Source organism: Pundamilia nyererei, unplaced genomic scaffold (assembly GCF_000239375.1).
Source record: "Pundamilia nyererei isolate P.nyererei 1_Seehausen unplaced genomic scaffold, PunNye1.0 scaffold00029, whole genome shotgun sequence".
Taxonomy (NCBI): domain Eukaryota; kingdom Metazoa; phylum Chordata; class Actinopteri; order Cichliformes; family Cichlidae; genus Pundamilia; species Pundamilia nyererei.
The window spans coordinates 219,791-241,183 of NW_005187430.1; the positions used below are offsets into that span (position 1 = coordinate 219,791).

Consider the following 21,393-nt stretch of genomic DNA (forward strand, 5'->3'; position numbering starts at 1 on the left):
TTTGGGATGAGATGGACCGCAGAATAAGATGCTCAGCATCTCTGGAAAATCCTTCAAGACTTTTGGAAAACCATTTCAGGTGACTACCTCATGAAGCTCATCGAGAGAATGCCAAGAGTGTGCAAAGCAAAGGATGGCTATTTTGAAGAATCTAAAATATAAAACCTGTTTTGAGTTATTCTGCACTTTTTTGTTTACTACATAATTCCGCATGTGTTCGTTTGTATTTTTGATGCCTTCCGTGAGAATCTACACTGTAAAAGTAAAGGAAAATGAAATGGGAAGGTGTGTCCAAACCTTTGACTGATAGTGTATAAATTGTGTCAATAAATATATTTAAATAAATCTTCTTTATAAATCTTTTTATTATTATTATTATTATCATCATCTATGATCTTAACGAAATCTTAAATAAAGGCAATCATACCATACTGTCGCCTAAGTGTATCCAGTGTTTTCTTTGTATTGTTTTAGGCTCTTTACCTTACAATATAAAGTGCCTGCAGGCAACTGTTGTTGTGATTTGGCTCTATATAAATAAAACTGATTTGAATGATCCTGATCTAGTCAGCATTAAGCATTTGCATCTGAACTGAATTCTCTTCTACAGCTGCATCAGGAAGATTAAGGTTAACGCTTCTGTAAAGCGAGCACTTTTTCACACCAAACAGATGGATGAATAGCCAACCCTGAGTGTGTTCTTCTGTTGCTGTAGGCTCATCATTGCTGAGATGTTTATGTTCCTGTTGCCAACTTGGTTATCTTAATAAACCACTACAACAATAATTGAGATGTTTTGCAGGAAAGATTTGGGGACTTCATGTTGATCATGACTTTGGTACCTTCAAAAATTGTCGTTGACATTTACCAGAATAGAAGTTTGGATTTCTGTTCTGGTAAAAGTTTGGATGGTTTTTGGTGAATAAAAAATAGACCAGAGTAGGGCTGGAGAGAAAAACGTTTTAGACATTGGAAAATATTTAGACTCTGGAAACCAGAGGCCGTTTTTCTCATTGACACTATTAGTTAGACTTGGTGTGCTGGCAAAAAACAAAAACACATTTGCCAATTCACTCAATGTTCCTACAATAAATATGGAAGGAGCTTTTCTAAATCATTTTTCACCTTTAAGATGTTCAAAATACGTATGAGAAAAGTTGGTGTTTGATGACACTTGATTTTCTACCTCACAACATTTAAGCTGCTTTCAAACATGAACTGCAGCTGTTTTCTAGTTATTCCCTGACTGGAGGTTCATGTCAGAGCACAAATGTCAGATAAAGTTGTTTCAGACAAACAGTCTTTAAACTTCTAACCCCTGAGCACAAAGTCCTTGGGAGGCCTACTGACATACTTGTGAGAATAAAGGAGGTGATTACGTGGCGAGTGTGTCGCTGTTGTGCGCTGTCTCCTGAATAAACGATCCTCACTTAAACCACTCAAACGATTTCCAGAAATGAGAATACATCTGTCTGTTCCCACTCTGCATCAATCAAGTTCTTGTAATTCTCTCCGTGTTCAGTCTTGTAATGGCAATTGAAATTGTAATCCTTACAGAAGTCTGCTCTCCACAGTTTATGCATGTGGCTTTACCTCTTCCTTCAGTAAATAAATATTTGGGCGTCTATGTATGTTAATGGCTCTATATTCATCTTTCAGTCCTATCAAATTCATATCATCTAATTGACATTATAACACATTTATAACAAAGCTGCTTCACTTGCACACAAGTACGTATGCAAATAAAAACAAAAAGAAATACCAGTCACCTTTAAAATGAAAGAACACACACTGAAATGGGACAAGCTGCATGACGTTACACCTGAATCCTAATTTTCCGCTAACCTCATTCAGGCAAGAACAAATAGGCCAGACGTGGCCCACAGGCCACACAACACTCAGGTCTAATCTACTTTAAATAACTTGGTTTTCTGACCTTTACAGCGGCACGTTTTACACCCCCCCCTTTCCCAACCTTTTAATACTACTAAAGTGTTTACCCTGACATTTTATGAATTACTGTCGGTGGGTGTGTTACCTCTGAAGGAGCCTGCTGTGCAGTGATGTAGTAGATGAGGAAAAGTCTCATTTTGTCTTCTGGAGTGCCAGCTGACAAACACACACGTTTACACACAGCTTATTCAGTTTATTCTGTCTCTGTAATACATGCTTGCTGAATATAAACAAATACAATTAAAACAACATTTAAAATAACCCTGCAGTTACAGATTTTGCACTTATCCCAGTATGGTATATGATAATTAAGTACCTGCATGTGAGTGTGTTTATGTGTGTGTGTTTGTGTGTGTACCATCTGGGTCACTGATGATGTCCAAAAGGGATTTGTCTAAAGTTGACTTGCTCATCAGTTTCTCTTCAAATTCAAAGTAAACATCCAATTTCCGACTCTGAGGACACAAAGAGCATAAAATCAGTACAACAAACACTATATTCACACTCTGTATTGTATTTTCAGTGCACTGGTACTGCTGTAAACCATCCAGTAAACACTTCTTATCTTTATACATATTAGTGCACTATTTTGTAATGGTAACATGTTTCCAATGCTAGCAGGCCTAGCCTGTAAAGTGAAGTAAATGTAATTTGAGGAGAAACATCAGTGATACTGGGTCCACCTAACAAGCAACCCGTATTACAAAGGGTGGATGACTTTTAGCAAAGGTATGATGTCACTGTACTTTATGTTTGACTTTTAATGGAGAATAGATTATGTTCAAGATAACAAGAAACACAAATACTCCATCTTCTGACTATTCACCATTCCTATATGATCCAGCAGAGGTTCTCAAATTTCTAGAGCCCTTTGTTTTTAAATATTATCTAAAAGAACATTTTTCCTTGCGTCATTATATTCTTGCTAGTAACTAACTTGCTAGTGATTGGTTAGCTCCAGTAATTGACCCAGCCACGTCTGCAATCTGTCATCTGGTGACAACAGTGCCCCCATTTGTTTAAACAAGCCAAGCAATCAGTTTTTCAACTCAACTGCACTGTCAACCTTCAAGTCCAATGTAATATTAGAGTTGTATAAACTCATTTTATAGTACATAGTCTTTGGGTGTGTGGTACTTAAATTGAATCTCAGTTTCTGTAAACTACTGTATACCTTGATGTGGTCAAGCACTGCTGTGGCAACATTGGTGTGCAGATCAATCAGTCTTTTCTTTTCCAACAGCTCTGGCAGAGAGCTGCAGAAGGTACAAAAAATGTCAAAAACAAGACAAATAAAACTCAGTCTGCATTTTATTACCTATCATATGGTCAAAACTCTTATTGTACCCAAGTCTGTAAAGAATTTGCCACTACAAGGCTGTTTTAGACAGTGTGACACACACACACACACACACACACACAGCTTTATTTTATGGAAATCTCACAAACCAAAACTTAAATCAGATGTTCCCTGCCTCAGTACTCATCTGTCCTCTTAAGTTCATGGAAATAATTTCTTTGTTGTTGAGAAACAGACTGACGCAAAACCAAAGACATTCAGTGAAAGGGGTTAAATAAAAAGCTCTGTGTTCACTTTTGAACCATTTAACCATAATTTCACCTCATTCACTGAGTGCATGACTCAGGGACAACCTGCACTGTGGTGTAAACTTTTCTTCCACTCAGAACTATGGAGCCAGTATGACGATGATTGTTTTTTAGGCCATAAAATATCAGCCTGTCTGTCTGAGCAATAAAACACTGGGACACCTTAAACCCAAAGAACCATTGTAAATACACATATTTTTTGTTTCGTTTTTATGATGAGTAACGTCATTCATGTAAGATTTATATTTGAAAGGGCTGATTTTAAAATGACCTATGCTTGTTTTGATGCAGTTCAGAGGGAGAGTCGTTTTGCGTACATTGTGTATATATTTAAATTACCCTGTGTTGTTCATTACCTGACAGCAGAGGTTAGCTTCGCTGTGTTGTCTGAAAGCATGCTGATGGCTCCTTCATCTTCCCCCTCTAAGCCCTGCAGTCAGAACAGACATCACAAGAAGTAGCATGCAAAATCATGCTGTAGTGTTTACAACCGCCTTAAATAGGACTGCATAATCTGCCATATAGTCTTCATGTAAGGTATTGTGATTATAACCTTGATTGCCATGCAATATCATCTTAAATTTCTTGAAGTAGAACAGCAGATGGTTAGACATGGGATCTGGAAATTCTCTTGAAAACTTGGGACATAAACTTGGACATATCACCTTAGACTTGAAACTCAAAACTGATGTGACTGACCTCTGAATATGACTTAACTTTGTGACTCAGACAAAGCCTCAAACACTGTGAAACTGGAGCTGGATTGTTCCATACTGAGTCTCATGCTGTATATGTGAGTCTTACCATGATACTTTTCAACCGTTTGACTTCATCCTCCTGCGCTCTATACGTGTCCAGCTCCTCCTGAACTGACTCTGCAACCTCAGGGAATGGACTGTAACAAACAACCAATTATAATAACCATATTATAATGATATTCAGTATAATAAAAAGAAAAGAAAAAGGCACTAAAGAAGATGAAGGGTTAGTCAGATAAACTTAGACATCATCAGCATAGAGACCAATGTTATAATGTTCTGATACACACACATCCATACACCCTATTACTGTTTGGCACCTAATAAAGCACTTCCTCAATACAAATTTAAATAGCAAAATGTTTGAACATTGTTGTAGTTATTCCACAGTGTGACTCCAGAAATAGTAACACAAAGGTTTTTGTTGTCGTCTGTTTAAATTAAATACAGATTTTAGAAAAGTAAAAATGGGACATAAAGCGTTGGGAATATTAACCTTCCCAACGCTACTGAAAATTTATCAACTTTCCTTAAAAGTCATGTCTGTACTGGAAAACCAGGAGATTAAAATGAACACTATCAATACGGCCAAGAAGTGTGGCATCCTGGCCTTAAACATGTATGGTATGCCTAGTCCAAATAATATTTAGCCCCAAATCCCACATTTCTGTGCCAAGTTAAGATATATTGTAGGGCTGTTAATGTCAACTCGCGTTAATCCGTCACCTTAAAATTTTTTATGCAATAAACCAATCAGGTGTGCAGAATGACTCAAAATCCTTGAAATGTCTCTGTCAACGCATTTCGGGCAGTTTGTCTATTCTGCGCTCCAGATGGGTTAATTGCGTTAAAAACTTAAAGCGTGTTAATCGTGATGGTGGATTAGCACACGTTAACGCGGTCATCTGTCCATTCAATATTTGGTCAATGCCCTAGCTTTTATTGTTCAGTAAAAAGCACTTTCAGCGGTTACTGAGCTTTAATACCAGGACTATAAGGATGCATTCAATTATATCTTACACATATTAGTTGCACTTAAACTTGCAAAATCTGAATAGAGGCTTTCACATGTTCACAGATGAATGAACAACCAATATATGGGAAACAACATGTAATTTAATTCTATGATTATTCTGTTAAAAGATTTCAAAACAGGTGCCAGAAAACAGCCAAAAAAATTTTTCTAAAATAAAAATGTCATAAAAGTCAAAGATATTTCATTTAACATCATACAAAACAAAGAAGTCCTCTTAAGAATGAAGTTTAATTTAGAGTTGTTAGCATTTTTACTCTAAATGATGATGATCTAGACTGAAACAAAACACCACCTCTTTGGGAACTGACCTGCCCTTGTGTTTCTGCCAGAACTTGTCAGCGGCAGTCAAGTCATAGGTCTTCCTGCTCTTCTTCTTTGGTCTAGCACCAGCTGATGGCTCTGCCCCCATACCCTCCTCCATCACCACCCTGTTCAGATGGAAGTCCTGGTGGACACAGAAAAACATTTTTTTTTAAAGTATTGTTGGCTAATATTTTGTCCAAGTGCTATGATTATTGCTGTTAGTCGGTTATTTTGGTATGTTAGAGCTCATCACAGAACTAAAACTAATCCAGTTTTCTGGAATATATTTTTTTATAATAAAACCTGATCAAGAATCCAGGAAAGCTATTCCGAGAAGAAGTATTGGTGTGCTAAAGATAATTGGAATGAGCTACAGAGCAAAGACAATCTTTCATACAGCACATCGTTGCTAATTCCAGTACACTAAATGGCGCCAAACGCTGACAAGAACCATAATATTATTGTTGCCATGAAAACAGAGGAGGCATAGTAACAAACACTTGGTGTTACAATCCAGTCTCCTGTTGGGGGGGGGCGTGGTCACGTTTACAGGAAATAGAGACGGAGATGTGGAGTCGGCAATGCTGCCATCTGGACTGATACAGCACTTACTGGCAAAAGAAGGCCATAAACAGAAATCCATCCTAAAGCAGGCTGACACTTTTTCTTTTTATCTTCCAACAAAAAATCAGTATGTTCAAAAGTTATAGTAAAGTGTCTGATTCAGACTTCTTTCAAGATGCTAATTTCAAAATAACTCCCACACAAACTAAGCTAAAATTGACTAATAACATCCATAAGTCAGGCAGGCTAGATGAGATAACTTCTGACGCTACTTTTATCATTTATATACACTTTTTATTTGTATTGTCTAGCAGCTTTCATAGACGCCTACACTATCCAGCAATGAGGTCTGCCTTACCCATATTAATCAGATCAGATCTAGAAGTTTATTTGTGCTTTGTTAACCAGAAATGTAAAAATCTGACTTTCTAAAAACCTTAACACACTTGCTGAAGAGAAAGTGATAAAGAATAAATATGAGACCAAATGACTCCTTAAGAGTGATGGTTTATGGGCTTTATTTGCAAAAGCTGAACTTTTATGAGAGCAAGCACATTTGTGTGTGTGTGTGTGTGTTGATTATATAATACATCATTCACCTCTACATTCCACTGCTGTCAGTATTAACCTCAACACCTCACTAGTTGACAGCACTCTGGCAAGAATTAGTGTGAGAATTTGTGTGCATTGTGGGAACATGGGGATATAATTTAGCCAAATTACATTGGCTCCCTGTTAAATATCGTATAGATTTTAAAATTCTTTTGTTCACTTTTAATATTTTGAATAATTTAGAGCCCAGTTATCTTTCTGATTTACTCCATTCATACAATCCCAACAGAGCACTTAGATCGTCCAACCACAGGCTCCTAGCACAACCTAGGACTCGAATGAAGTCGAGAGGCGACCGGGCCTTTGCATCCGTGGCACCCAGACTCTGGAATAACCTTCCCGTTCATATTCGCACTGCCGAGTCTATCCAGTCTTTTAAATTACGTCTTAAAACTTATTTTTTTACTTTGGCTTTTGATTCTGTCTAGTTGGCTGTTTTAGCTTGTTGCGTTGTTACCTATTGTTTGTTGTCCTCTTTTGTTGTTTGTTTTAACTGTCTCATGTTTTTATTGACTGTGAAGCACTATGGTCAACACTGTTGTTTTAATATGTGCTATATAAATACATTTTGATTTGATTTGTTTCTGACAGTCATATAAATGTGACTATGATTCAGCAAGCCCCCATAATGTGCGTACAGTCATCTGAAAAACAAAATACACCCTCCTTCAGTTCTAAGGTTTTATATATGAGGACATTAATAAAAGCATCCAGTCCTTAGCAGTTCTTAAAATCAGCTAAATACAGCCACTGAAAAGTACAACACACTACACCCGTTTATTATTTAACAAAAATTAAGCCAAGATGCCAAAGTAGTATATTAGAAATTAGGTACACTGTTTCTGCTTCCATAGAAATTAAAGGGGTAAATAATAGTCAGGGGCAGATAATCAAGTGCACTTAATATGAAAAAAATGAAATGTTTTTTTAATGCTAATCTTTTTTCTTTCTTTTTTTAACAGTTTCTTTTTTTTTTCTGCTACAAATTAGATTTTTGTCAGTTTCAGACTTTGTGTTGTGGGCTTGTATCAAGGAGGAGGGACAGAGCATAGGAAAAATGATGGTAGGTCGCTAACCCATGAGAGCTATGAGCGCAGTAGAGAAATCTAAGAATCGTCCATTCATTTCTCCATACTATATGGAAATTAGAATTCCCAAACTTAACACAACTTTAATCTTCTTTTGTAACAGAATCTTTTGACATGCTGCACTGAGTAGCATCAAAACTCAAATGACCATTGAGAACGGCTCGATTTTTATTTTCCCTAATTGTGAAGCATTTGTCACAGAACAAGCAGAGACTGAAAAATGAGGCCAGTGACATGCTAAAAGTTACTGTTTCTCTAAAAGTCAATTGAGTTTGACTCCAGAAGTGATTTAATCCCCACAGAGTCTGTGGGGATTAAATCCCCATCTTAAAATGTCCAAATTTAGGACAAAAAGCAGAATATTTTCAGCCCAGTACTTGTTAAAGGTTTTGGTCTCTATAGATAGTTTCCCACTTAAAAATTGAATAATGGATAACTGCTTTCTTTTTTTAAGAACTCCTCCAATGGAATATTGGAAAGTTTAAAGTTATGGCAGTGGCTTCTTTGATTGACAGGTGTGCTAACAAAAGAAGCTGTAGCTGTTTGTAGTCTGCTAGGAATCGCCTTCACTGAATCCAGCCAATGAAATGGACTCTACTGTGTTTGTGATGCTGATGGCACCATGAAATTTGTTGTGTACCACATGGTTTTGCAGCTTCAAAGACAAAAGGAAAAGCAGAAGTATTTCTGGTCATTCTCAGACAGGTGACTGACTTCTTACCAGCACATCATGAATCAGCGCCTGGTAGGTCCAGGTGTGATGGAGGGGCGTGGCCATGTCCACATTACGATCTACCAGGACAAACAGGGGTCTCTGAAAGCTAGAGGGGAGAGTATAATACTGCTGAGCGTGGTTAAACACAGGGCCAATATTTAAACTGGCAGAGAAAAAATATTGCATGATGGGAGATAGAGTCTCACATGGACTCAAAAACTAAAGTAAACCATACTGATTACGTTTTATTATCTAAAGCAATATTGTCAACGTTAACAAAAATGTTAACATGTTGAAAGTCGATCTAGATCTTCCTCTAATATAAATACATACAGTATATACTGTGTGGTTTTCTACCATGTAACTCCTCATGCTAATGCTAGTTGAGCAACACTACAGAATGAGAATGGTACAGACTAAAATAATAACTGAAACAAAGAAGAAAAAATGGCATCACCTGATTTATATTCCCAATATTTATAATTTTGCAGAAACTAACATATTCGTTAAGAATGCTGACCTGAACTGTCCAGCAGTCATGCTGTCTCCTGTGAACAGACTGTTTCTGGCATCACGCAGGTTCTCACGGAGCTTTTTGTCCAGTTTCTACACAAACAAGTACACAATTCAACACAAAGCATTCCTATTTCCACAAAATTATAATGACTAAAGTGAATGCCTTTAATATTTTTCTGTCCAATGTGTTATTTTTGTTGGAAATCTTGGATGCTGGTATTCATAGGGAGGATTTTTTTTAAAACAAACTATTCACCTAAATGTTGTTCCAGTTCACAAAAACAACAAAACAAAACAACCAGATTTGGGTTTCCGAGCAACCTCTTGTTGGAGCTAGGCCCAGGGGGATCAACGCGCATATAGTGATTGGGTGTTAGCCCTTGGGGCCTGGAAGGGCTCAGCCTAAATAAGCCATATGGGCCACCCCTTCTATGGACCCACCACCTGTAGAAGGGGTAATAGAGATCCAGTGGAATGTGGATTTGGTAACATTTGAAGCCAGAGACCACGGTCCGATCCCCAGTTGCTGAAACTCTGCTTTGGGTAACTGGAAGAGGTAGCTAGTGGAGGAGGAGTCTGTGCTAGTACTTGAGGCCACTGAATCTGAGTGGAACATGTTCTGTACTTCCATTGCTGACATGGCTGTACGGAGCAGCGGCTGCAAGGGGGATGGTGCCTGTTGTGGTGGTAACTCCCAAACCAGATGGTAGACACTGGAGGTGAAGAGAGCTTTCAAGCTAAAGGAGTCGTCCTATTAAACATGGTTAACTTGAGGGACTCCGGAGGGTACTGACAGGTACCGGCAGGCTAAGCGGAGCGCAGCCAAGGCAGCAGCCAAGGCAGCAGCCAAGGCAGCAGCCAAGGCAGCAGCCAAGGCAAAAACTGGGGTGTGGGAAGAGTTCGTTGAGGTCACAGAGCAAGACTTTTGGTCGGCCTTGAAATGTTTCTGGCAAACGACTCAGGAGAGGAAGAGCAGGTTCCCATCAACATGCAATATAGTGGGGATGGGACTCTGCTAGTCTCAACTGAGGTCATAGGTGGGCAGTGGAAGGAATACTTTGAGATACAATGAGCAGTTTTTACATGTTAGAGTGGACTCACCACAGCAACCATTTCTGCTGCGTTTCCTCTAGGACAGCGGATGATCGGAACCGCACCTGGTCAACAACAATACACTTTAATGAAGTCTCATTAAACTTAACAACAACAACAAAAATAATAATGCCAATTGCCAAAGAGATACATATCTTTATCAACAGAATCCCTAAATTAGAAGGTTAAAATGGTTTACAGACAAATAGAATTCAGAGAGATGTTTTCTTCCAACGAAGCATCACAACTTGGTTCAATGTTGAGCCACTATTTAATAAGAATGATGTGCAAATAGTGAGTTACAGGTAACTTAAGGTTGTCAAAAAAACCTTCAAATACTATACTGATTATTGTGGTCTAAAAATGTTGAGACCAGTTTTACAAAGAAAAATTGACTCTAAAAGGTCAGTTTTACTGACAGAGTCAGAGAGTTAGTCTAACTTTCTAACTGAACTTTCAGATCGACCCAGTGAATAGCTGTCCCAACCTACAGACCAACACACAATCCCCAGAAAATTCTGACAAAAGAGTTCACCATTACATGAAAAGCTTATTCATTCTTCTTTGGCTGGTTTTCACTGATCTAAATTGCCATGTGTGAAACAGTATTACTGTATATACTACATTAGTGAAGAGGACTGATTGCATTTATGATTATAAATTGTTAACAGAAAACTAAGAGATTTCCACTCCCATCTACATACTTTGGCCACTGTGGTATTGTGCCAATTTGTCCTTACTGTAAACTAGCAAAGCTACTGTGGTTTTGACAGAGTCGAGGGAGTTTGACGAGTTTTTACCCCGATAATAAAAAAAGATTGCATTACCATCTAGTGGACTGTAACAGTAACACACCTAACTGAAAAAAATGCTTGAGCTAAAAAAAATAAACATTGTGAAATCCAGGTGAATTTGTAAGCACACAGATATCAGATATTTGCCTTGGCTGTCATTCTATGAGCCACACTCACCAAGAGTGACGAAGAAACAGAAAAGACTGTCTACAATGGTGTCCATGATGGCCTCCATGTCTGTGTCCTGGATGTCTGCCCTGTTGATGGCTGCACAGGAGTGAAAAAACAGGCAAAGCAGAAACACTTACTCTGTGTTTATTTAAGTAGAAAAGGTGGCAGCTAAAACAACATGTCTCTTCTAGTCATTATATTACGTCTAGTATAGGAAGCTATACTCACTATATATAAGTGTGTTTGTGTTGGTCATTCAAGTTTCAGTGACTAAAGCTGTCTGTATGTCATACTATTTCCTTTGAATTTAATAAATGTCAGTACACATAATATGAAATACAAGACAAGATACTCCTCTTTACACATACATATCCATCAGGGTTTTATGACACATAATGTGTTGTGTTCTTTTGCTAATCTACACACCTGATAGCTTAACTCTTAATACATGGATTTCAGGTTTATACTGAATTATGTGCAATAAACCACCATTTGTCACAATCTTAGATCAGTTCATCACAAACTACTTCTGCAATGTGAAATATCCTGCTGATATTTTAGCAGAAGCTTTAAATTAAAATATTATTACACTTCAATTAAATCCAAGTAGATTTAAATGGATAAGTGAAATAATGATTTCAGACGAGGCAGGTGAAGGCACCTCAGTAGTCTCAGGGACAGATTTGCTAATGGTCTGCACCAGCATGTAACCCTCTTTTAGTGTTAGGGTCATTGTTTAGCTCAGTGTGCCAAGCAGGTGATGTATATGCCATGAAGTGAACACAGCGGTCCAGGTTCTAATGTGCTCTGGGTTATTTGTAGTATTTGCCCTTACCCTGCTCTGTTCTACTTTGCTGTCATCTCCTGGCTGCTTTTATCATAATAACTCAAAAAAAAAAACAAGACCCACAAAAATGATGACCAAAAAAAGGTCCTGTCAGAATTTCCTAAAGCAACACGTTGTGTTTTGTACTTTAATTCCATGTATTTCCATACATATGTTTCCGCTTGAGAGGGCAAAAGTTTTTGGAAGAACAGTATAAATGAATCGCACAAACCCAATTTACTAAGGTTTGCGGTCTGCAATTTGCTGCAAACTGTGCTGGAGAAAAAGCAATTGCTGTGGCTGTGACATCTGCTACTGACAGTGCTCACTGGTTTGGAAAGGGAGGGGAAAAATTATGTTGTCAAAACATCTTGTCCTCAGGCTGTGGGTGCTGTACTGGAGCTCTCTGGTTTCTGTAAATGTATATTTGGATGAAATAATGCCACCACGTGGGGGGTGAGGAGCATTAAATTGTTGATCATTAAAACACAGGTAAGTGCTACATAGCTAGATTAAACAAACTGCCACACGTAAATCTTACATTTTGTTGACTTGGACTTTTAGAAAAAAGTTTGTCTCATAAATGTTGTGTCATAACAGTAAAGCTGAGTGAGTATTTTTCCAGGTCAGGTAAACCTGTAGGACAGGGTTAGGAGATGTATGCTCACATGTTGGTGCCATACTCTATGCCCCTCTGACAGTTATAAATACATAGTGAGTAGTGCATTCAATAGCACAGTAACTATCTGGCATTTTTAAACTCAAAGATATTCAAAGGAGGGCTGGAGAATAAAGAACTGCTGAACTGTTTTGCCAACCAAGTCTGGCATGAAAACTATGGATTGCCAAGTACTTTTGAAGGACTTCTTCGTGTGTGTACATCACTATCATATACTTTTATCTCTTATATTGTCACTTGATTTTCTGATCTTCCTATTTAGCTTCTTCCGTGAAGCACTTTGAAACGTGACTCAATAAAATGTTTCATGAATAAATACAAATAAAATTTTTTATTAGAAAACAATAATATACATCTAAAAACCTCACAACATCAAAATGCTGTTTGACGCTTCAGATTTGGTTTTAAGCTTCAACTTACAGTTGTGGTCAAAAGTTTACATGCACTTGTAAAGAACATAATATCAAGGCTCTCTTGAGTTTCCTGTTATTTCTACAACTCTGATTTTCCTCTGATAGAGTGATTGGAACAGATGCTTCTTTGTCACAAAAAACATTCATGAAGTTTGGTTCTCTTATGACTTTGATATGGGTTAACAGAAAAAAGTGATCACATCTGCTGGGTCAAAAATATACATACAGCAGTGCTAATGTTTGGTTACATGTCCCTTAGCCATTTTCACTTCAATTAGGTGCTTTTGGTAGCCACCCACAAGATTCTGGTTGAATCTTTGACCACTCTTCTTGACAGAATTGGTGCAGTTCAGTTAAATTTGATGGCTTTCTGACATGGACTTGTTTCTTCAGCATTGTGCACATGTTTTTAATGAGGTTTAAGTCAGGACTTTGGGAAGTCCATTCTAAAACCCTTATTCTAGCCTGATTTAGCCATTCCTTTACCACTTCTGATGTGTGTTTGGGGTCACTGTCCTGTTGGAACACCCAACTGCGCCCAAGACCCAACCTTCGGGCTGATGATTTTAGGTTATGTTGAAGAATTTGAAGGTAATCCTCCTTCTTCATTGTCCCATTTACTCTCTGTAAAGCACCTGTTCCACTGGCAGCAAAAAAGCCCCACAGGATAAAACTACCACCACCATGCTTGATTGTAGGCATGGTGTTCTTGGGGTTAAAGGCCTCACCTTTTCTCCTCCAAACATATTGCTGGGCATTGTGGCCAAAAAGCTAGATTTTTGTTTCATCTGACCACAGAACTTTCCTCCAGAAGGTCTTATCTTTGTCCATGTGATCAGCAGCAAACTTCAGTCGAGCCTTAAGGTGCTGCTTTTGGAGCAAGGGCTTCCTTCTTGCACGGCAGCCTCTCAGTCCATGGAGATGCAAAACACGTTTGACTGTAGACAATGACACCTGTGTTCCAGCAGCTTCTAATTCTTGGCAGATCTGCTTTTTGGTGATTCTCGGTTGACTCTTCACCCTCCAGACCATTTTTCCCTCAGCAGCAGATGACAGCTTGCGTTTTCTTCCTGATCGTGGCAGTGACAAAACAGTGCCATGCACTTTATACTTACAAACAGTTGTTTGCACTGTTGCTTTTGGGACCTGCAGCTGCTTTGAAATGGCCCCAAGTGACTTTCCTGACTTGTTCAAGTCAATAATTTGCTTTTTCAGATCCATGCTGAGCTCCTTTGACTGTCCCCATTGTAGCGTTTGTATCCAATGAGCCCTATTTAACTGGCCTCAGAGAAGTCACCAGCTGTAGTCACTCATAATCACTCACAAGAAGTTAAAAGGCTATGCTATGAAGCTCATTTCACTAACAACTTTCTAAGTCACCAAAATTGCTAATTCATGTTGCTGTATGTATACTTTTTACCCAGCAGATGCGATCACTTTTTTCTGCTAACCCATAATAAAGTCATAAAAGAACCAAACTTCATGAATGTTTTTTGTGACAAAAGAGTATCTGTTCCAATCACTCTGTCAGAGGAAAATCAGAGTTGTAGAAATAACGGGAAACTGTAGATTTAGATCACAAAGACAGAAAGGTGTGTGTGTGTGTGTGTGTGTGTCTTTGTTTTACCATGGTAGGAAATGAGCTCCTTATTTTGATTGCAGAGGATGAACATATCATCTTCCAAAGTGATAAAGTTTAGATACTGATCAAACACCTGAAACACAAACAGATATCAGCCTGATTAATTAGTGCTGGACACAATAATATTACACCTGCTCGATGAATCTATTACAAAACCTGTGTTACTGAGCTGATATAAATTATCCCGCAAGGTTGCAAAGAGAAGGAAGCAAAAATAATGACCACAATCTAGCAATAATAATAATAATGATAGTAATAAAAGCAAAAGTAAAAAGAATCAAATAAACCTTTTAATATTTACATTTGTCAAATGTTGCTAATTTTCTGATTTTTTTGTTATTTAATAAATTGTCATTGCCTTATTGAAATATTTTTGCATTTTAAACATTTACTTAGTTGTCACTGCACCAAAAAGGAGTGCTTCATAAACACAGAAAGAACGTAACCTTGGTGACTTGGGTAACAGCGTTAGCAGCCAATGCGGCACTGGCAATGTCCTCCAATTTACTTCTACTGATGGCAGAGATGAAGTTCAGATAGTATGACTCATACAGCTGGTTCCTCAAGTCCTACACACACACACACACACACACACACACACACACACACACACACACACACGGAGAACAGACATGAAATTACAGTTAATATTTAATATTATTTTAAAACAATGATGAGATTGCGAATATGATGAACACTGCATTTCTAAAAATTAGTGCGTAGTAGGCCAAAATATCTCAGTCTGACAAGTACTGATTATTGGATCATTAAATAATCAACAAAAATGTTTCCAGAGCTCAAGATCATCCCTAAGTGTCCACACTATATGTGCCACAATTTTAAAAAAATGACATGACACAACAGAACCAAGACATCCTTTAAGAATCGGGATCAATTAATCAAGTTCTATTTTTCCCTCCACACCAAGCAGCAGTACTTGGTTCTTTATTGCAAGCAAGTTCTGTATTAGAGTATTCTGACAACAAAAATCCAGAAAATATTCCAGTGTGGGATGCTGAGTATCATCAGTTGCTAAAAGATGATAAATGATAATAACAATATTTTGCTGCTGCATTTTTTACCTCTAAGAACCTGTCGTCCACATATGTGGACATCACATTTTGGGATGTCTAGACCACAATATTAAATTTTGCACAATCAACCCAAATAGCAAAGAGAAATTAAAGATTCATGCAATTAAAGAGTTCAAGAGTTAAAGAGGCATTAGGAGGTTAATGAACTCATCAAATCACAAAAACACAGAAACTTGGGCTTAAATTTGAGAAGGAAAGCTGTGAGCTTTCCTCACAGATGACACAAACACAGAAAAATGATAAATCATTTCTCAATAAAAAGGAAAGGTCAAGCTCCAGAAAGGAGACGAATAAACGAATAAAGCTGGGATTGTCAATGTTTTTACCAAACTTTAATGACAGATGAAAATTAAACGGGATAACTGAAAAATGATTTGAGCTTTTAGCGTCTTTTAGCTCGTGGTTTTGGTCCTGCAACTTCTGAAAGGAACTCTTCTGTAATTCCCAGAGTAGATAAACGCACTCAGGCAAAGAGCTGAGTGCAGCTTAATGAGTTACTGTGTGCGATCACCTGACAAATCCTGTCGATGTTCTCCTCTGTGGGCATGACAAAATAAATAGCAGGAACATCTGGAATAGGATCTCTGTCTGAATGAAGCAGCCTGAACACACACACACACACACACACACACACACACACACACACACACACACACACACACACACACACACACACAAAATTTTTTCTCTGTTAAAAACTGCAAAACGAAACAAAAGTAAAATTTGTGAAACAGCTGCCCCATAATCAACTGCTACAAAACTCTTGTTTCTTTATATTTTGCTAGGAAAATGAAACATTTGTAGCAATTATTATTGGCATTTTCACAGATTCAACTGAAGAAATGTATTAATTCATTCATATTTTGAATCTATTTATGAATTTCTATAATGATTATATAACAGCAAGTTTTTTGTTATACACAACTGATTTCAGAAAAAGTGCGTGAAAGTTTTGGTGCCAAAACCAACAGAGGTAAACAGCTGAGGTGACTCTCCAGTGCCTTCTCTGAGAGGAGCATGTGACCAGCTGGCTTTGTGGTGATTACCGATGATTATGATTATTTTTGATTATGTAATATTTTGTTTTGCTGTTCTCTTAAAACAGCTCTGTGTGTGTGTGTGTGTGTGTGTGTGTGTGTGTGTGTGTGTCCTACAGATGCAGAGTGATGCCCATGTCTCGGAGCTCTTTGACAGACAGCAGTGGGGAGATGATGTCTTGGCCAAACCGGTCATATATTAACACCTGCAGAAAAGGCAGAGATCAAAAGACTTTTTCTGACCCAGGCAGAAATCACAAATACAAAGTCTTACTGATAAACCACACAACACTTATTTATGTGACTGCTTTCACTGTGTGAAAAGTCTGGCATGTGAAAGCAGTGATTGCTAGTGGAATGCAGATCTGAGGGTGAACTACTGATACATACATACACTGATTAACAGCATGAAAGATTGAGTTGGGGATGTGGGCTGGCACTGACATCAGCTGATTTGCCAGCATTGTGGCTTAGGTTGACTACATGGCCTATGTGAACTATAGAATTATTATGTATTTATTTATTAAACTTTGAGTTCACCTTGAAAAGCATGACATTCTTCATTACACAGTAAGCACGTACACTGTCCCTTCAACTCCTCTTAGAAACACAGGATGTGGACTTTAAGAGGCTGAGTTAATCCTAAATAAGATTTAACACACAATGCAGCACACTGCATTTTCTGAAGACATTGAGCATTTATGCACGGCGAGTATGAGTCTCAGTATTTAAGTCATGATTTCAGGCTGGATGTTTTTCCTTGACGCCTGTTGAGTTACTGCACTGTCAAAGTGACTTACCTTCCATACTGGCTCAGCTGCAGTGTTCTTCAGAGGAGGTGCATTGAAGTTCAACATTCGCTTCAAAGCGACTGCAGAAATGCAACACAGAAACTTTTATGTTAGGGCACACACAACCAGATCAGTATCCACATGGCTAATAAATACTGCTCCATTAATACTAGCTTAACTGAGAAGCAGTTGTTTCTGTAATCAAAATGTTGTTTTAGACATCTCAACAAATACTCTTCTGAAATATGTCAAGGGTTTAACATGCTTTTTTTTTAATAGTGAAACGAGCCTGGGGATATGGCATGCCATATGACAAAATAAAGCCTAAAATCTTTGCATTTTAGGTTTTATTTGTCACATTTGTTTCTTTAAAATGTCAATAATGACTATCTGCTATGATAATCATAATTGACTAACTGTTGCACTTTTGACTAAAAACGAAATTCTGTAGGATGTGATTTTAGTGTGTGGAAACATTTCTCTGAGCATTTCATGGACAAAATATTTATTAACTTGAAACTAGACTACTGATGCAGTCCTCTGGGACTGCAGTAAACAGCTAGCTTTATTTTTTGCCAGCTATCGATTTGATAATCCCACTAATCACTGCAGCTCTAGATCACACATTGATAAATCTCTTTATTCACTGACCAGACTGCCCACAAAAATATTCAATAAATGTACTTGAATAAAAAAAAGTATATGCAAGAATAAGACATCCACATTCTCCTGTCCATCCAATATTTAATATTAATAAATAATATTAAAAAGCAATACAACAATAAACTGATCCAAACAACAAAGCTTACTGAAACCATAAGAGTATAATCACATGATGACGAGAGGATTCATCCAGTGTATATGAAGCTAGAAACTAGAAATAGCTTAAGGCTTTCTTCACAGTTAGCAGGAGGCTAGCTATCCGTAGCTATTTCTACCGTAGTAGAGCTAGCAGCACTGATAGCTGACAGGACGACGGGTTAACTTTGGGTAAATAATTTAACAGTGTGGTTGACAAGTTAACGTGTCTGTAAAATAGGAAAAATGAACGAGTTCCGCTATAAATAGTGAAACAGGAACATTAATGAAGTAGCTCAGCCCCTGTTAGTTTAGCACGTAGTTTAGTTTGTCAGCTATTTAAGAGGGGGAATGGTATCTCAGTCAGACTTCGGGTTGGTGGACCTCTCCACAGACCGTCAGCGCTGCTGTCTTTCGCCTGATATAATGCTAACGAAGGAAAGAAAACATTTTAACAAACCTGTCTGCTTCTCCCGGACAGACGCCGCCATGTTTGATGTTGTTAGTTACGGAGTGACTGATGACGTGGCACCAGCTCGACGTCAGCTCACACGTCAGAGAAGAGTAGAAAGTGAAGAGGTCTCACTCTGGTGCTGTTTAACAGAGAATACAAGAAAGAACGCAGATCATCAAAGTAAAGTTCCGTTTTCCAGTAGACCAATAATGAAATTTTTAACAGCTGTTTTTCAGAGTTATGTGGTCCTCACAAAACAGCCACTACAGGCACTGATTTAATAGAATATGAGGAATTGATTAGGAGTATGAAATATTTGAAATGAGCTCAGCCTTAATTCAATTCAATTCAATTCAATGTTATTTATATAGCGCCAAATCACAACAAAAGTCGCCTCAAGGCGCTTCATAGATACAGAGAAAAACCCAACAATCATATGACCCCCTATTAGCAAGCACTTTGGCGACAGTGGGAAGGAAAATCGCCCTTTTAACAGGAAGAAACCTCCGGCAGAACCAGGCTCAGGGAGGGGCGGGGGAAGGAAGACGGATAAAAGACATGCTGTGGAAGAGAGACAGAGGTTAATAACAGATATGATTCAATGCAGAGAGGTCTATTAACACATAGTGAGTGAGAAAGGTGGCTGGAAAGGAAAAACTCAATGCATCATGGGAATCCCCCGGCAGCCTACGTCTATTGCAGCATAACTAAGGGAGGATTCAGGGTCACCTGGTCCAGCCCTAACTATATGCTTTAGCAAAAAGGAAAGTTTGAAGCCTAATCTTGAAAGTAGAGATAGTGTCTGTCTCCTGAATCCAAACTGGAAGCTGGTTCCATAGAAGAGGGGCCTGAAAACTGAAGGCTCTGCCTCCCATTCTACTTTTAAATACTCTAGGAACAACAAGTAGGCCTGCAGAGCGAGAGCGAAGTGCTCTAATAGGGTGATATGGTACTACAAGGTCATTAAGATATGATGGAGCCTGATTATTTAAGACCTTGTATGTGAGGAGCAGGATTTTGAATTCAATTCTGGATTTAACAGGAAGCCAATGAAGGGAAGCCAAAACAGGAGAAATATGCTCTCTCTTTCTAGTCCCTTAAGCATCTATAGTAGCAATATCAATCCATATAGCACTAATAGTGAACATTCTTCTCCAGGGGCAGATCTAGAGAAATTTTCTTAGGCTGGTATGAGGGTGGCATGGAAATCGAATGTGGTAGCAAAATCAAAGGCTTTTACACACATGCAGGTGTTACATTCTGTAATATGCATTATATATCGTCAAAATACATCAAATGCAGTAAGTATACACATGGTTCATATAAATATACTCTATAACTTTCTTATTTTCTTTAGCCCATATAATTAAACATTTCAGTTATATAAAACATGCAAATTTGGATTTTATGTACTGTATAGACTATATAGTAAATAAGTATGTAGTCCAATAAGTATAAAATCCAGAAAGCTACACAACATAGGATGGTTCATTTAAAAACACAAGTCTAACTTAATTTCAAGACTCAAGACTCAAGAAGTTTATTGTCATTTCGTATGGTGTTACTCAGCCTGAAATGAAATACTGTTTCTCACCTGCCTCTACAGCCTCTACAAGACTAAATACAGTTTTAAAAAAATAAATACAGTTTAAAAAGAATAAGTTTTTAAAAAAAAAAGCAACAAAAAAGGCATAAATAGCATGAAAGCATGATTTCAAACTCTTTTTTGTATTAAAAATAACCAAATCGTTACATGCTTAAACTTACACAAAATGAGTGAAATCTGCACTGTCATGAACACATTTTTCACCAACAGCTCAAAAACTATTAAAGGTGTGAGTGAGTGAATGGAATAACTGCTATATTAAATAGTTTAAAAGTAATGTTTGAAAAGCGCATGCCAACTGAAAGTGTAAAGAAAAATAACCTTAAATAAATACCGCATTCTTAATGGATTTTAATTTAGTACAAGCAATCACTGCCAGTATGATTGTTTGTGTTATTATGTAATCTGTGTGTTAATGTGTTTTATCATCTGTTACAGGTTTCTTATTCATTTTCAGTTATATTAAATACATAAATTAAAAAACACAGTGAAACAATAAAACTGGTGTTTCTGACAGTATTCATCTTTTTGCTGAGGGTCCACATAACCGGACTGGACCACAGTCCATCTCTTATTGCCCACTTTTTCATGCCAATCTTTGTTACAGTCTCCATTTATATTTCCCCCCCTTCCCTGACCAACATAAAATGAAAACCTCATATGAACAATTTAAAAGTCTGCTAAAATATATTCAGACATCATTTCCGAAGACCATTTTGGATCAATGTGTGGATCCAAAATATTCCAGTTGTGTTGATAGTCTGGGACAAAAACCCTTGTCCAAGGGTTTCAAGGGTACACTAAACAGTCTTTCAGTGCTCCCCTGTTTTCTTGAAATTTCTT

The 21,393-nt window shown here is 37.8% G+C and overlaps 1 protein-coding gene across 1 annotated transcript in view; it reads right to left on the reverse strand.

The window, feature by feature from the left end:
* The window catches only part of scfd1 (sec1 family domain containing 1), a 34,167-nt gene extending 15,118 nt beyond the window's left edge, over positions 1–19,049 (reverse strand). Inside the window, exons 1-16 of the mRNA XM_005728564.1 lie at positions 18,951–19,049; positions 17,702–17,772; positions 17,019–17,107; positions 16,376–16,466; positions 15,217–15,339; positions 14,756–14,843; positions 11,217–11,306; positions 10,255–10,310; positions 9,158–9,243; positions 8,644–8,743; positions 5,664–5,800; positions 4,366–4,456; positions 3,918–3,991; positions 3,128–3,209; positions 2,312–2,408; positions 2,039–2,109 (exon numbers count right to left, since the gene is read on the reverse strand). Coding sequence (XP_005728621.1) covers positions 2,039–2,109; positions 2,312–2,408; positions 3,128–3,209; positions 3,918–3,991; positions 4,366–4,456; positions 5,664–5,800; positions 8,644–8,743; positions 9,158–9,243; positions 10,255–10,310; positions 11,217–11,306; positions 14,756–14,843; positions 15,217–15,339; positions 16,376–16,466; positions 17,019–17,107; positions 17,702–17,772; positions 18,951–18,981 — 1,377 coding nt within the window. The 5' untranslated portion in view covers positions 18,982–19,049. The remainder of the gene's footprint in view (positions 1–2,038; positions 2,110–2,311; positions 2,409–3,127; positions 3,210–3,917; positions 3,992–4,365; positions 4,457–5,663; positions 5,801–8,643; positions 8,744–9,157; positions 9,244–10,254; positions 10,311–11,216; positions 11,307–14,755; positions 14,844–15,216; positions 15,340–16,375; positions 16,467–17,018; positions 17,108–17,701; positions 17,773–18,950) is intronic.
* Positions 19,050–21,393: the final 2,344 nt, after the last annotated feature.